We start from the raw sequence: 12,969 nt of genomic DNA, 5'->3' as shown, positions 1-12,969 counted from the left end.
AAAAATAAATAGGAGGCTGAGGGCAAAAGGGAAAGAGGGAAACAGATGCAAGCCCTCCTGAACTGCCGCGGCACTTCACTGAATTGTGCCTGTGGCCATTTGACATTATAGACTGCATCTATTGTCCTCTTGGTGACCATAGAGCTGTCCGTCTGTCCGTTTGCTGTTATAAGGTCAAATTATATATGTACAAAATCTGAAAGTAGTACAGATCATAGTATCATCTGCTATTGCAGGAGGAAAGACTTCCCAGGAATGAACCGGAGCACTCAGAGAAAAACACTAAAATAAGTCACTCAAAGCAGGAATTGAGGAAAACCAAATTTTGGGGTCATCTGCAGTGTTTGAGGAAATGCATAACCCCTTTCCTATTGATCAAACCACATCTCCTAGCCTGGGGGTACAACAAGCACTGTGTATAGAATCTTAAGGGGCAGTCAGGTGGAGAGAATTTACACTCCTGAAAAAAAAATACAGTAATGTCTACATTCACCCACCCTCCTCCATCCAGGTCATTATCCAGCAAACAATAACAATTATTATAAAACTGAGATATCCCTCTTCTGATCCCCCCAAAACATTCATGTCTGTTTAACTGTATTTTTATTTTGGGGAGGGAGAGTGGGATCACACATGGCTTGTGCATTCAAGGGTCACATCTGGAGGTGTTAGGGGCCACACGTGGTGCTCAGATTCAAACCAGGGTCATGGCCAAAGCTGTGTGCTAGAAAGTGCCTCAACCTTTGTTCTCTCTCTGTCTCTCTGTCTCTCTCTCTGTGTGTGTCTCTCTCTCTGTCTCTCTCTCTCTCTCTCCTCTCTCTCCCCTTCTCCCCATCTCTCACCCTTTAGCTGTATTTTCAACCACACTTAAAAACTAAGTCACAGTCACCAAGTGATTCACAAACTAAGGTGCACATCCCTAGATGTCCAGGGGTGCGGCTCATAAAATGGCTGGGCTCAATCCTCAACACTGCATGTACTCCCAGCCACTGCCACTAGGACCACTGGGTGTGACCCCCATAATAGAAACAAAAAACAACTCTGATTTGAGCCTGGATCTCCTGAGTATTACATCATGCTACTCCTTCAAAACAATGCAGGCTTCTGGGTGAAGCATTCTACAAGGTGTATATGTGGACCAAATATCTCTCCGTGCTCTGGCAGAAAAGATAAAGAAAAAAAATCTCTAAGAAAGAAGTGAACTTCTGAATGGCGTGCCCTTTAGCATATCTATCATAAAATGTATTTTTCCATGTAAATAAACATTACTTTCTTTGTAGAGCTTTTGCGGAAAGTTAAAATCCAGATGCAGATTAAAGATGGGGGTGGGGGGGAGCTTTATTGCTACTGTGTTTTAATTCCTCACACTGCCAATTAAGAAATGCTGCCCTAAAGTATGAATGTATCTCTGCAATTCTCTCCAAATCACCATTAATAAGATAACAGGGCAGAAAAATTAGTAGAGAATTCATTTGATATTTTTTTCCCCCAAAGGCTGGCTTTACTGGGAAAATTTATCTCCATTTCAATTCTAATGCATTGTGAATGATAAATGAACTTGCCTGCATAAAGGACACGACATTGCCATGGCTTAGATTTCTATTTTCTTTCATCAAAATATTCTACCTAGTAAAGTTCACAGCTCAGCGCTTGTCTCTCTATAAGGAAAATATAGATTAATGAAACCCACCTCTATAAAGCATCCCAGTTCAGGACCTGACTCAAAATAGGCAAAAAGAAATCATCTGAGAGGTATAAGGCCGGTCGGAAGGCTGCTTCGACATTTTGGTCTCTATCAGGTACGTCTGCTCCGGCCTGCTCAAAACAGTAAGCGCAAGAGAAAGCCTATTTACGTTGCTTTCATGGCTGCGGGATCAGAGACGGTGCAAAGATATTTGCCCTGAAGCTGCAAGCCAAACACGGGAGGAAAATACATTACCCTTCACTGCTTCCCTCACATTTCTGTCCGCACTCTCTTCTGTATTATTTGAAGAATAGGCTCCTTATTCAACCTGTATGAGCCCACATAGCAATGGCTAAACACCTGATCAGTGACAAATGTTGAATTTCTATTGCTAAGGGGAGCGGTTGGATCAGAGGAAACATTCAGGCATTTATTTATTTATTTATTTATTTTTACAGTTTTCATACACACACACACACACAAAAATCAATTGGTTGTCACTGGTTATTTTCCGAACTCGAGGAATGTGGTGACTAAATCCTTCATTTTACATTAGAGATGACTACATCAACTAAGAGCAGGACAAACAGGGAAAATTGGGAGAAAAAAATCCAATGTACAGAAAAGAAAGCAGAAAGGAACTGACCATTGGGGAAACCAGTGTCACAAAATGAAGAACAGTCTAAGAAAAATGCAGATGGCTCAATTTTTGACTATTAACACTAGTCTGTCTTCTGAATATGCAAATCTTGAACTAAGCATTGCACACTGTTAAGCACTGAAGTAAAGTGCAGTTTGGATAATGAAACAATAGCAGAAGCACATCAGAGATAAAACATTATTATAAGAAACAGTAAAATGCTGTGCTTTTAGTATGATTATGGGAAATAGCCAATGAAAAGGAAGAACATCCTAACAGATGATGCATCAATATAAATACTACTAACATGGATTAAGTAAATACATCATGCAAAAATGAAGACCTCGAGTAAAGTATACATGACTTGAACACCCTCAATCATCTCACATGTTTTTAATGCTGTGACAGAAAAATGGGGGATGCCACTACATTTTGGAGTCAATGTTCCATTTATATGTATTTTTTTAATTCCTATCAAACTTATTGCTCTTCTGGCGGTTGGGCAACACTTGACATGGACAATTCATTTACATTATAAAGCTACATTCTAACTTTAAACTACAAAATCTAAAGTACATTAATATGCTGTTAATAGAATAAAAATATAACACATCTTATCTTTTTGACTCTGATCTTTTTAACTTTAGAATAAAAATATAACAGTCTGATCTTTTTTGAGTTTGCCCCAGAGGTCACAATGCCAAGGAAATAAATTTGGAGTATGGAGTAATTTATAGTCAGTTTTAAAGAGCAATGAAAGGGAATCGGCAGATCCCTTTGAACATAAGGAATGCAAGTGTAAGAACTTAAAAACTCCAACAGGAAACATTATAGTGCATGCCATAATGCTGTCAGTAACAGGTAGGTCACACACTGCTTAAATATAAAATCAGTTCTGGAGAGATTGTGTGGTGGGTAAGGATCTTGCCCTGCATGCAGCTGACCCAGTATCCTGTATGCCCCCCTGAGCATTTTGCAAGCCAATAGTGATTCCTGAGTGTAGATATAGGAGTAACCCCTGAACACCACCTTGTGTGGGCTCAAAACAAACAATGATATTACAAAATCATTTCTGTATTGAGAAAAAAAGATCCACAGAAGGCTTTCAGTAATGCTTCCCAGTGTGTCTCATCATCAATACAAGATTGCCAATTCTCTCAGGAAATCCATCTAGCCTACTTTGTAGATCAAGCCAGTAACAGGCATTGGAATCCAGAATCTAGGATTAACTCAATTTTAAAGGAATACGGTTAACATACAGGTTTAGCGATAAAAGTATGCCTCTTTTGTTAATCTCCTCTAATACTGAACAGGGTTTTAATGGAAAGATTTCCAAGAATTCTAGTAAGTGTGAATGATCAGTAAAATCACAAAAAGAGATGGTATTAATGTAAAGATAAAAGAGCTTTAAAAGTGATAAATACTTTGTTTAAAGTGTCTCATAATTTCCTAGTTATATATGAATTACCTATTACTAAGATCTGTGGATTATTATTCAATGAACTGAGGAAAACCCTATGATTGAGCAGTCCTCTAAGTAGAGATAGTTCATTCAGCTTGTATTTTATTTAAACACTATTATTTTGGTTTGGGGGCTGAACCCCCACTGTGCTCAGGGGTGATTCCTCACTCTGACTTCAAAAGTGATCCCAAGCTGTGTTCAGTGGGTCATGTAGTGCCAGAGATGTGAACCAGGTTGGCAGTTTGCAGGCAAGTGCCTTATTGGGTACTATCTCTTGAACCCTAATTTAGCTTCTAAAAATGAGCAAGTTTACAGTTGGTGAGTAGCTGGGATATCTAAGTCAATTTATGATATGAATGTATTTTAAGAGACAAATTGACACTTGAATAACAACAACAAAATATTATCAATCCCCATGCTTCCTAGTTTGTTAAACAGGTTAAGTATAGGGAAGATAATAGGATTAAAAGCAGCATTTTTATATTTATTCCATTCAGAACACTTTAGGACAGCAAGAAAGACATTAACACAGATAGATAATCATGTAATTTTTCTAAGTTTTATTGAAAGCAAAAGATTTTTTGAAATGTTACACTTGCTTTTTAAGGCCTTTTGGAAGTGCAAAACATCAGCAGCCACCAACTTAGCAGGTAAAAGAGAGGTCACATGGTAACACTTAAGCAAATGAAGCATGACAAAGTTCATGATAAAGATTTTATACTATAGCTGATACACTTCTTTAATATAACTTCATATGCAATACAATATTTCTAAGCATGATTTCAAAAACAAAGAGCAATAATCTTGATACCTTGCTATTTAGATCAAGAGATATTCAAACAAAGCCACCAAATATTCGGCATTTTAAAAATGTTATAAACACTCAAGAGAAGTAATCACACTTGACACATGGTTTAAATTTGAAGGATCAAATGAAGAATTCAAATTATTTAAAGAAGTAACATATAATACTTCACCCTAGAGGCCTAGCTCTACAGAGAGCTAGAAAACACTGTCTAGCTTGCCTAAAATTTCACAATCATTCCTCCTTCATAAAGAAAAGTGGGTTTACATGAACCGGTACAGAATTTCAGGTATTTGATATTTTAGTTAGAATAGGTGTCTATTTTACAAAGCTCACACATTATAATCTTGAGGCAATGAGGGCAGAAACACACACACATGCATACACACACACACAAGAGGTCACAGGAGTGACACGTAAACATTTTTCATCTCCTGGAGCTGAGAACAGGTTTCTTAGTTGGGCAGGTCCATATTCTGAAGGATGAGGGCCACGCGGCTTGGAATGTATACCTAAGTCAACACAAGCAGGTTAGTGCAATTGGGAAAAAAAAACAGTGCTAGATTTTATATCATTATTTCAGAGGCTTTTTGGTAGCTTGCTGGGCTCTCTGAGAGGGAAGGAAAAATCAAATCCGCTTGGCCTATCTGGCGGCTTGCAAGGCAAACGCCCTACCGCTGTGCTATCGCTCCAGCACAGCGGTATGGCATTTGCCTTGCTTGCTGCCAGCCCATCCGAGCCAGGTTTGATTGGCAAGCTACCTCCCCCACAAGGCAAAGCCTGACCAAACACAGTAACAACAGAGTTTCAAAATGGAGACGTTACTGGGCCCGCTCAAGCAAATCAATGAACAATGGGAGGACTGTGTTTGTTTTGTTTGTTTTATTTCAAAGGCTATGGGCATGAACACAATCTCACATTTGGCAACATTGGCTATCTTGACAATTTTACCAGCAGAGAGAAGGCTCAGTTACCCATCTTCACCCATCTCTCTAGCATTTTCCACATGCATGTTAGACTCTTTGAAAGAAATTACCACTAGGGGACACTATAAGCTTAAGAAACCCGATTTCCGCAGTCAGGAAATTCATGGCACTGCTGTTTAAGGCCTTTCAAGTGAAGGAAAGCTAGCTACCCTACAATTCACATGCAGTTCTCCTCAGTTTAATGAAATCATAATACAAAACACTGCTTTACATAAAGACACTCTATTCTCCTTTTTGTTTCTTTCTGTCATTTTAAGAACAAAACTTCAAATGTAATGTAAGGAACCTTAAATGTAACATAAAGAAACCCTCCTCCTTTTAATAAAAAAAAAAGAATCCTGACAGTGCACTTAAAATACCTTCTCTCCCTGCCCTGCAGAGACCCCAACACAATTCCCTGCAGGTGACTTCGGCTCCACACTCCTCTCTTCTTTCATGCCTCAGGCTCTGGCCAAGGTTCTTCAGTTCCTTTCTACACCTTTCCTTACCTCTAGGGCTTTGCCCATTTTTCTCTCTTAGCAGAACACTCCTAACCTTGCTAGTTCCTTGAACCATGCAAACTTGAACATCCCAGTTCTAACAGTGGGATCTCTTGATAACAATAGGTGTGAAAGTTCTTTACTTTTTGCTGTTTCCCTGACTTCCCAAATAGTACCTAAGGAGGAGCAAAGGGCAGAAGTGAGCCTAGGAAAGTGTAGTGCTTAGGCTCTTGTTGGCAAACTGGGTTCAATGGGAGGGTCTAAGAACATGGGGCTCCTCAGGCATGTGGTGGAATCCGGGCTGGTAATGCCTGAGGGAATGTGTAGCAAAAGGTATATGCCTTGCACAAGGCAGTCTTTCTCTCCCACCCCTATTCTTTTCCACTTCATCATTACAGTGCTTATAATGTGTAAACTTTGTGACATATGATATGTTTTCACAGCTCTTAGCTACTTAATAAGTGTCAATGATGATGCTAGGTAGTTCAAAATAAAATAATGAATAATGAGCATGTAATAGTAGGGTTAATATGTGCATATTTCACAAGATGGTTCCTAATATACTGATTTTTATAAAATTGAGAAGCGATTTGAACTGCTTGATGCTTATCTATATGTTACTTTATACAGTGTATATTTAATTGCTATTACCAAAGCTCGAGCGGGCCCAGTAATGTCTCCATTGGAGACTTTGTTGTTACTGTTTCTGGCATATCGAATACTCTCGGTAGCTTGCCGGGCTCTCCGAGAGGGGCGGAGGAATCGAACTCGGGTCGGCCATGTTGGCCGCTTGTAAGGCGAACGCCCTACCCGCTGTGCTATCGCTCCAGCCCTTACCAAAGCCAATAGCAAAAATAACATTACAGATTGTGGGCATTATTGTGACAGGATCTCTTCTTTTCTAATGAGTATTTTTATTTTTCAGTCACTTTATCTTTAAGTGAACACTTGATTGATCGTTAAAAAAAGAAAAAAAGGCTTTTATTGTTTAGAATCAGAATGAAAGATGCAAAGCAAATACAGCTTTAGGAAAAAAAATAAAGGACAGAATGGTTGATTTTCATTGAATGAGATTATTTTATGTCTCAACACTGCAAGTAAACACAATGTTTTCCCTTAAGGTTTCTGTGATAAAGAACTCATAAGATTCTTCAAAAAAAAAATTAAATAAAAGACATACCAGTATAGTTGGTTAGTTTTAAACATCAAAGATTAAAACAATCTTAAAATGAAGACATTTCAAGAAATTTTCGGCATGCATGTTAGTAGCTAGGAAATAGCTTTTGCATTCTTCAATTAAAAGTAATAGTTATTTAGGAAATAATCATTATCATTTTGAGAAGATTTTCCCAAATGTTAACAGTTATTGTCTCATAGTCTGATTTATAAGTCTGTTTCCAAAAGATAAATATTATATCCCTGAAGACATTTAGTGTGAAGAAACCACATATTTCATCAATACTCCACTGTTTCCCTATAATTTATACCTTGTTTTAAATGACTCGTAACATTTAAACATCAGAATATAGCTACTAATGCAATATTTTTATTCAATAGTCTTTCTGATTATGATAGGTAAGATGTTATAAAACTTGTTCAACAAAAGGAAGCTGGAAGTACTCATGAGTAAAGCAGGACTAACACCAATGATCCAAATAGACACAGTTCAGAGGATGGCGTATTTCTACAATCAATCTCCTGACCAGAACAACAGAGCAACAGAGGGCAAACAGGCATAAAAAAAAAAATTATATTTGACTAACTCCCTCTAGAAGTCTTATTCAAGAGGCAGTCTCTAACTTTCAAATGAGGAGTTCTTCTGTTCTGTGTAGTCAGTTGCCAGGCATAAATAATTAGTACAGCAGTAGATGAGAAGCAGAATGTCTTTGACTCTTTCTATTATAGGCAACCTGAGATGGAAACTTCTCAGTAGAAGAATGAACAATGGATTGAAACAATTTTAACATCCTTTACATTTAAAACATTCCTCTGGCTCAAGAGAGTGTAACAGGCTAAATACTGGCTTTGCATGCAGGAGGCCTAGGTTTGATCCCCGGCATCACCTGGTCCCCTGAGCACCTCAGAGTGAGAGTGGACACTGGACACTAAGCTAAGAGTAGCCCTTGAGCCCCACCAGGTGTGGTCTCCCTAAAAGCAAATGGAAGAAACAGAAAGGTACTGCGATAAAATGTGCAGATAAAAGGATTCAGATGAGCCTGGGGATCCCGGAAAGCTGCAAAGAGACATACTTCAGGCCTACATCCAATAATGATGAATCTTGCTAGCATCTGGCCTAAATGACACAAAAAGACAAGGCAGTCCTCTTCTTGAGCCCTGCCAAGTGTTCTATCTACTCTGACTCATAATCTCATAATGACTTCGTTAATGAAACATAATCGACAACTATAAACTGATAACACAGAAACAATCTAATGTGCATTTTAAGTTGAGAAAAACACTCTATCCTAAATTGAAGAATAAAACTAAAAGGATGGCATGAGGAGTTCAAGATTTATAATATTAGCACTGAGTTTCCAATTATGGCCTTTAATGGTTAAAAAAAAAAGCTTCATGTATTCTCACTATATGATGCTGATTGTTTTCTATAAAGAGCTTTATGATGGCAACTCCATTCACACTTAGAGACCCCTTAATATTATCTGCTCAGAAACCTTCATTTGATAATTGCATACCATCATTAATGGGAATATTGTGTAATTATATATTTTTTTCACTGCAGTGTTAATTACCAGAATGTGTTTATGTTGCTCTGGAGCTCTTGCAGTATAGGCAACAAGAACGAACTTCCCCAAGCAAGTGTTTTTCTTAACTATGCCAAGTTATGGGATTTTGAGTTTTTTTCTTCTTTATTAGGGTTCTGAGTACAAAAACTAAATATTTTAGTGGTTAGGAAATGACTCCCGATTATGCTAAGAGACTTGAGATAATCAGATCTGATATCTAAAAGAAGATAATTACAGCCCCGTCCAAGTGTGGAACCCCTACAATTTAGAGTTAAGTTAAAACTCTGAAACACATTTCACAAATTTAATTTTAAAAATTAGTTTTGATGCATATAGCATAAAAAAAAAGAGTTTAATTTAAATAGACTTAAAATGAATGTGGACCAGAGTTAGTACGGGGTGATGCTTGCTTTGCATGCAGCCAATCCCATCCCAGTTTACCCCGACCACAACACGTGGTGCCCCTAAGCCCTGCCAGGAGTGATGGAGCACTGAGTCAGGAGTAAGTCAGGAGCACAGCTGCATGTGACCCTCCCCACAATAAATAAATATAAATATAAATAAATGTTTAATTGTATTTAAGTATAGCAATTTACACTTAAATATATGGAAATCACTTTAGTACCCTGACCAAAGATAATATATGCCAACAAACTTATTGCAGCTGCCAATTTGTTAGCTGTTCAACACCATTTTGTAGCTAGGATCACATTAACTTATGAACAATGCCATGCAAAGGAATGCATTTTACATTTTATTGATATATTCACAGCCACTTTTCACAAGAAACATGCCATAGCAACATCCAGTTCATTTATTAAGAAACCAAAAATGCATGTTAATCCATTCTGTTATTTTGACTGACTGTTCTAAATAAAGCTTTATGGTCACTACTGGCATGCTCAAAAAAAAATCAGACAATAATGTACTCATTTATGTCAGGTAAATCATAATATTCTAGGATGATAAGTTAGTTCCAAAAATTAATTACATAATTTTCAAAACTCGGGTATCAACAAGTTGAAATTGTTAATAAAATAACTTAATAATAACAATAATTTAAATATTAATATTTCTTAAAACTGTTGGGCTGGAGCGATAGCACAGTGGTAGGGTGTTTGCCTTGCATGGCGACCCGGCTGACCCAAGTTCGATTCCTTCGTCCTTCTCGGAAAGTGCAGCAAGCTACTGAGAGTATCTCGCCCGCATGGCAAAGCCTGGCAAGCTACCGGTGATATATTCGATATGCCAAACACAGTAACAACAAAGTCTCACAATGGAGACATTGCTGAGTCTGCTCGAGCAAATTGATGAACAACAGGAGGACAGTACTAGAGGACAGTGTTTAAAACTGTTAAATTTAACAACAGCACATGATCGTAGGATGGTATCTTTCTTTAAAAAAAAAAAGGCCTTGGACTCAGTCAATATGCATTTTCAAAATAAAATTTAACAAGTACTTTAAAATTACTTTTTAATAGGATGCTATAGAAAATAATTTCAATCTCCTCCTTTATGCTTTATTTGATAAAATATCTTCTAAACATACTTCTAGATAAAAATTTTGTATTAGGAGATGCTAATGTGTATTTTTATGTAAAAGTGTATATAATCACTCATATAGAAATATCCAAAAGGGTCCAATTTTAGGTGTACCAAGATTGTATTTTTATTTGAAATTTCAAAATAATTTTATTAATCTAGATATAAAATTGTATTTGTGAGCCATCAAGTTTCATTTTCAATAACTACAAATGAGAAGTGGTAAAGAGACATCTGTTCCATTCTGATTCCCTAATCTAAACCAAAAGTCTACTCTGGGTTTGGTAGTGCATGAGGCAACTCCCTGTTCTGTGTTTGTATTTTTTTCCCTAGCATCAGTGAGATGACTATGTAGTACCAGGAATCAAACCCGGGCATCTTGCGTGCAAAGCATGTAGTCAGCTCTTTAAGCTATCATTCTAGCCCCTGAGGCCTACTTTTGAAATCCCCAAATTAGAATTGAAATAAACAGATCTACCACGTAAAGATAAAGAGATCTACTTCTAAATAGCAAAATAATAAATGTTCAAACGCATTTGATTCATGTGTTCACCATAGAGTTGGTCGGAGTTACTGTGAAGAATCAAATTCATTTCAGGTTCCGTAGTATCTGTTCTTACACATGGGCTATAAAATTTGAATTTGTGAACCAGGGATGAGAAGGAAAGCACCCTCTCTTTCTCCAGCACACTGAGTGACAGAGAGGCGATCATCTAACTGATTATTTCTGATATCAAAATATACATAAATGATTACACAGAAATGAATTTCCAGCAACTGCACCCAAAGCAGAAGGGAGGAGTTCTGTTCTGTCGCTCCCTGGCATGTGTGAACTACTCTGACCTTAGTGAAAACATTTCAGTGGTTGTATACATGCAGTACTTCCCAGTTTCAACGGATGGAGCAGAGAAAGCCCACTTCAGAGCAGTACCTGCTGATGCTGCAACATGGTGGCTATTTTAAGATTCCTTTGGGCTCTGTTTGTTGCTATCTTTAAAAGCAGATTTGACACTTATTCAGCAGATCCTTTGGATTACTGAGCTTGGAAATTAAGCTTTAGCAAGTGTTGGGTATTAGGTGTGAGGTACAAAATTTGTATGGAAAGGGGAGACATCCTAACCTGTCCCTGCCTCTGGGTATTTTGAGCTGCAGGAGTAACCTCTGGTACTCTGGGTCATAGACAGAAAGCTCATTTGCTCCCCAGAACAAATGAATCAGGCAAATAAGGAGCTTCATTATGAAACATTCTTATAATAACTATGTTTTTTAATGTCTTATTTTTCATTCCTCTCTCTCTCCAGCTCCATGGAGGATAATTCTGGCAAGAGGAAAACCTGTCTTCTTGGATTTGCTGATCTATTTTGGGCTCTCTTAGTCGTACATCAAAACCAGCAATCATTTCATTTGGAACCTAAAGACTTATTTAAATGAATATTTCCTGAAGCACCTGGAGTCATGGAAAACAAGATGCTGCTGCTGGGACGAGCTGGCTAATCTCAGCTTTTCTGACCGAGCTGGATCAGAATTCCATTACGGCGGTGGCTCAGGCCCTTTCTATTTCACCGGGGCTCACAGAGCTGCACTCCTCTCCCTGCCATCAAAACCATTCCACTTGCTAATTTAGAGTTGCACATCCCATATTTGCAAGATCAATTCAATTAGTGCTGAAAAAGTAATCTCCTGACTTTTTTGCTGCCTACTGGTTAGTTGGCTTATTTTAATTATGACAGAATACTTTTGGAGGATGTCAGGGTATTTTCTGCCCACTCTGAAAGACTGCACGCCTTCATCTAAGATTCTAATTTCCCCAAAGTCGGGAGGCGGTCTTAATTGTGTGTCCTCAGTGTGTAACTAGTATCTCCATTTGCTTAAAAGACCTAAATAGGCATTTGATGGCCAAGACAATAATAACTTTCAATACCAGCGGAAGATGACGTTTTGCAGTTTGCACAAAACTGGGCTGTGCTAATGAATGTATCCTTGCCTCCTAGGAATCTATGGCTGTAGGGATGATACTATTATTAGTCATCATTATCCAGGCAAGGGAAACCAAGGTCCAAAAAGGTTAAGTTACTCACGTTCTCAGAGCTAAGAAAAATGCAGAGTGGGAGAGTGATCCCAGGTTCTCTGTCATATTTTGTGGGCTTTTCGCTGAACTAGGAGGCCTCCCTACCTAACAGAATCCTTTATAGAAATGTAAAATTTTAGGAAAGTTGGATACATGAAAACTTTTCTGTCTGAATCCTTCAATACCTTTGCTGTCTAGCTCAACTGGCTCAAGTTCACCTTTATTCTATTCAGCTAATTTTTCTCCATGTAAATTTTTTTCAAGCGATTCATCCTTTTTATTAGTTTGGGGATCCCACCAGGCAGTAATGGGAGGGATGCTCCCAGACTGCTGGATGCTTGTGGGTCACGCCTAGCAGTGCTCCGGGAATCATGCAGTGCTGGAGATTGAACCTGGGGCCCCACTGGCAAAGTAGGCTCTTAGCCCCTTGAGCTCTTGAAGTGGCCCTCAAGCTGATTCATTTTCCTTAACGCCTTGATGGATTTTGAAATTTTTTGGATATTTCTGAGCTTTAAAACTTATTCACTGTATAACTTTATACACACACACATATATATAT

At 38.1% G+C, this 12,969-nt stretch overlaps 1 protein-coding gene across 1 annotated transcript in view; it reads right to left on the bottom strand.

Annotated features, from left to right (window-relative positions):
- Window positions 1-4,332: 4,332 nt before the first annotated feature.
- The window catches only part of GBE1 (1,4-alpha-glucan branching enzyme 1), a 334,927-nt gene continuing 326,290 nt past the window's right edge, over window positions 4,333-12,969 (bottom strand). The window contains exon 16 of the mRNA XM_056135449.1: window positions 4,333-5,103. Coding sequence (XP_055991424.1) covers window positions 5,047-5,103 — 57 coding nt within the window. The 3' untranslated portion in view covers window positions 4,333-5,046. The remainder of the gene's footprint in view (window positions 5,104-12,969) is intronic.

This window comes from Sorex fumeus, unplaced genomic scaffold, assembly GCF_029834395.1.
Source record: "Sorex fumeus unplaced genomic scaffold, SorFum_2.1 ptg000115l, whole genome shotgun sequence".
Classification (NCBI taxonomy): domain Eukaryota; kingdom Metazoa; phylum Chordata; class Mammalia; order Eulipotyphla; family Soricidae; genus Sorex; species Sorex fumeus.
The sequence above is the reverse complement of the archived record's forward strand: the minus strand, read 5'-3'. Positions and strand labels throughout refer to the sequence as shown.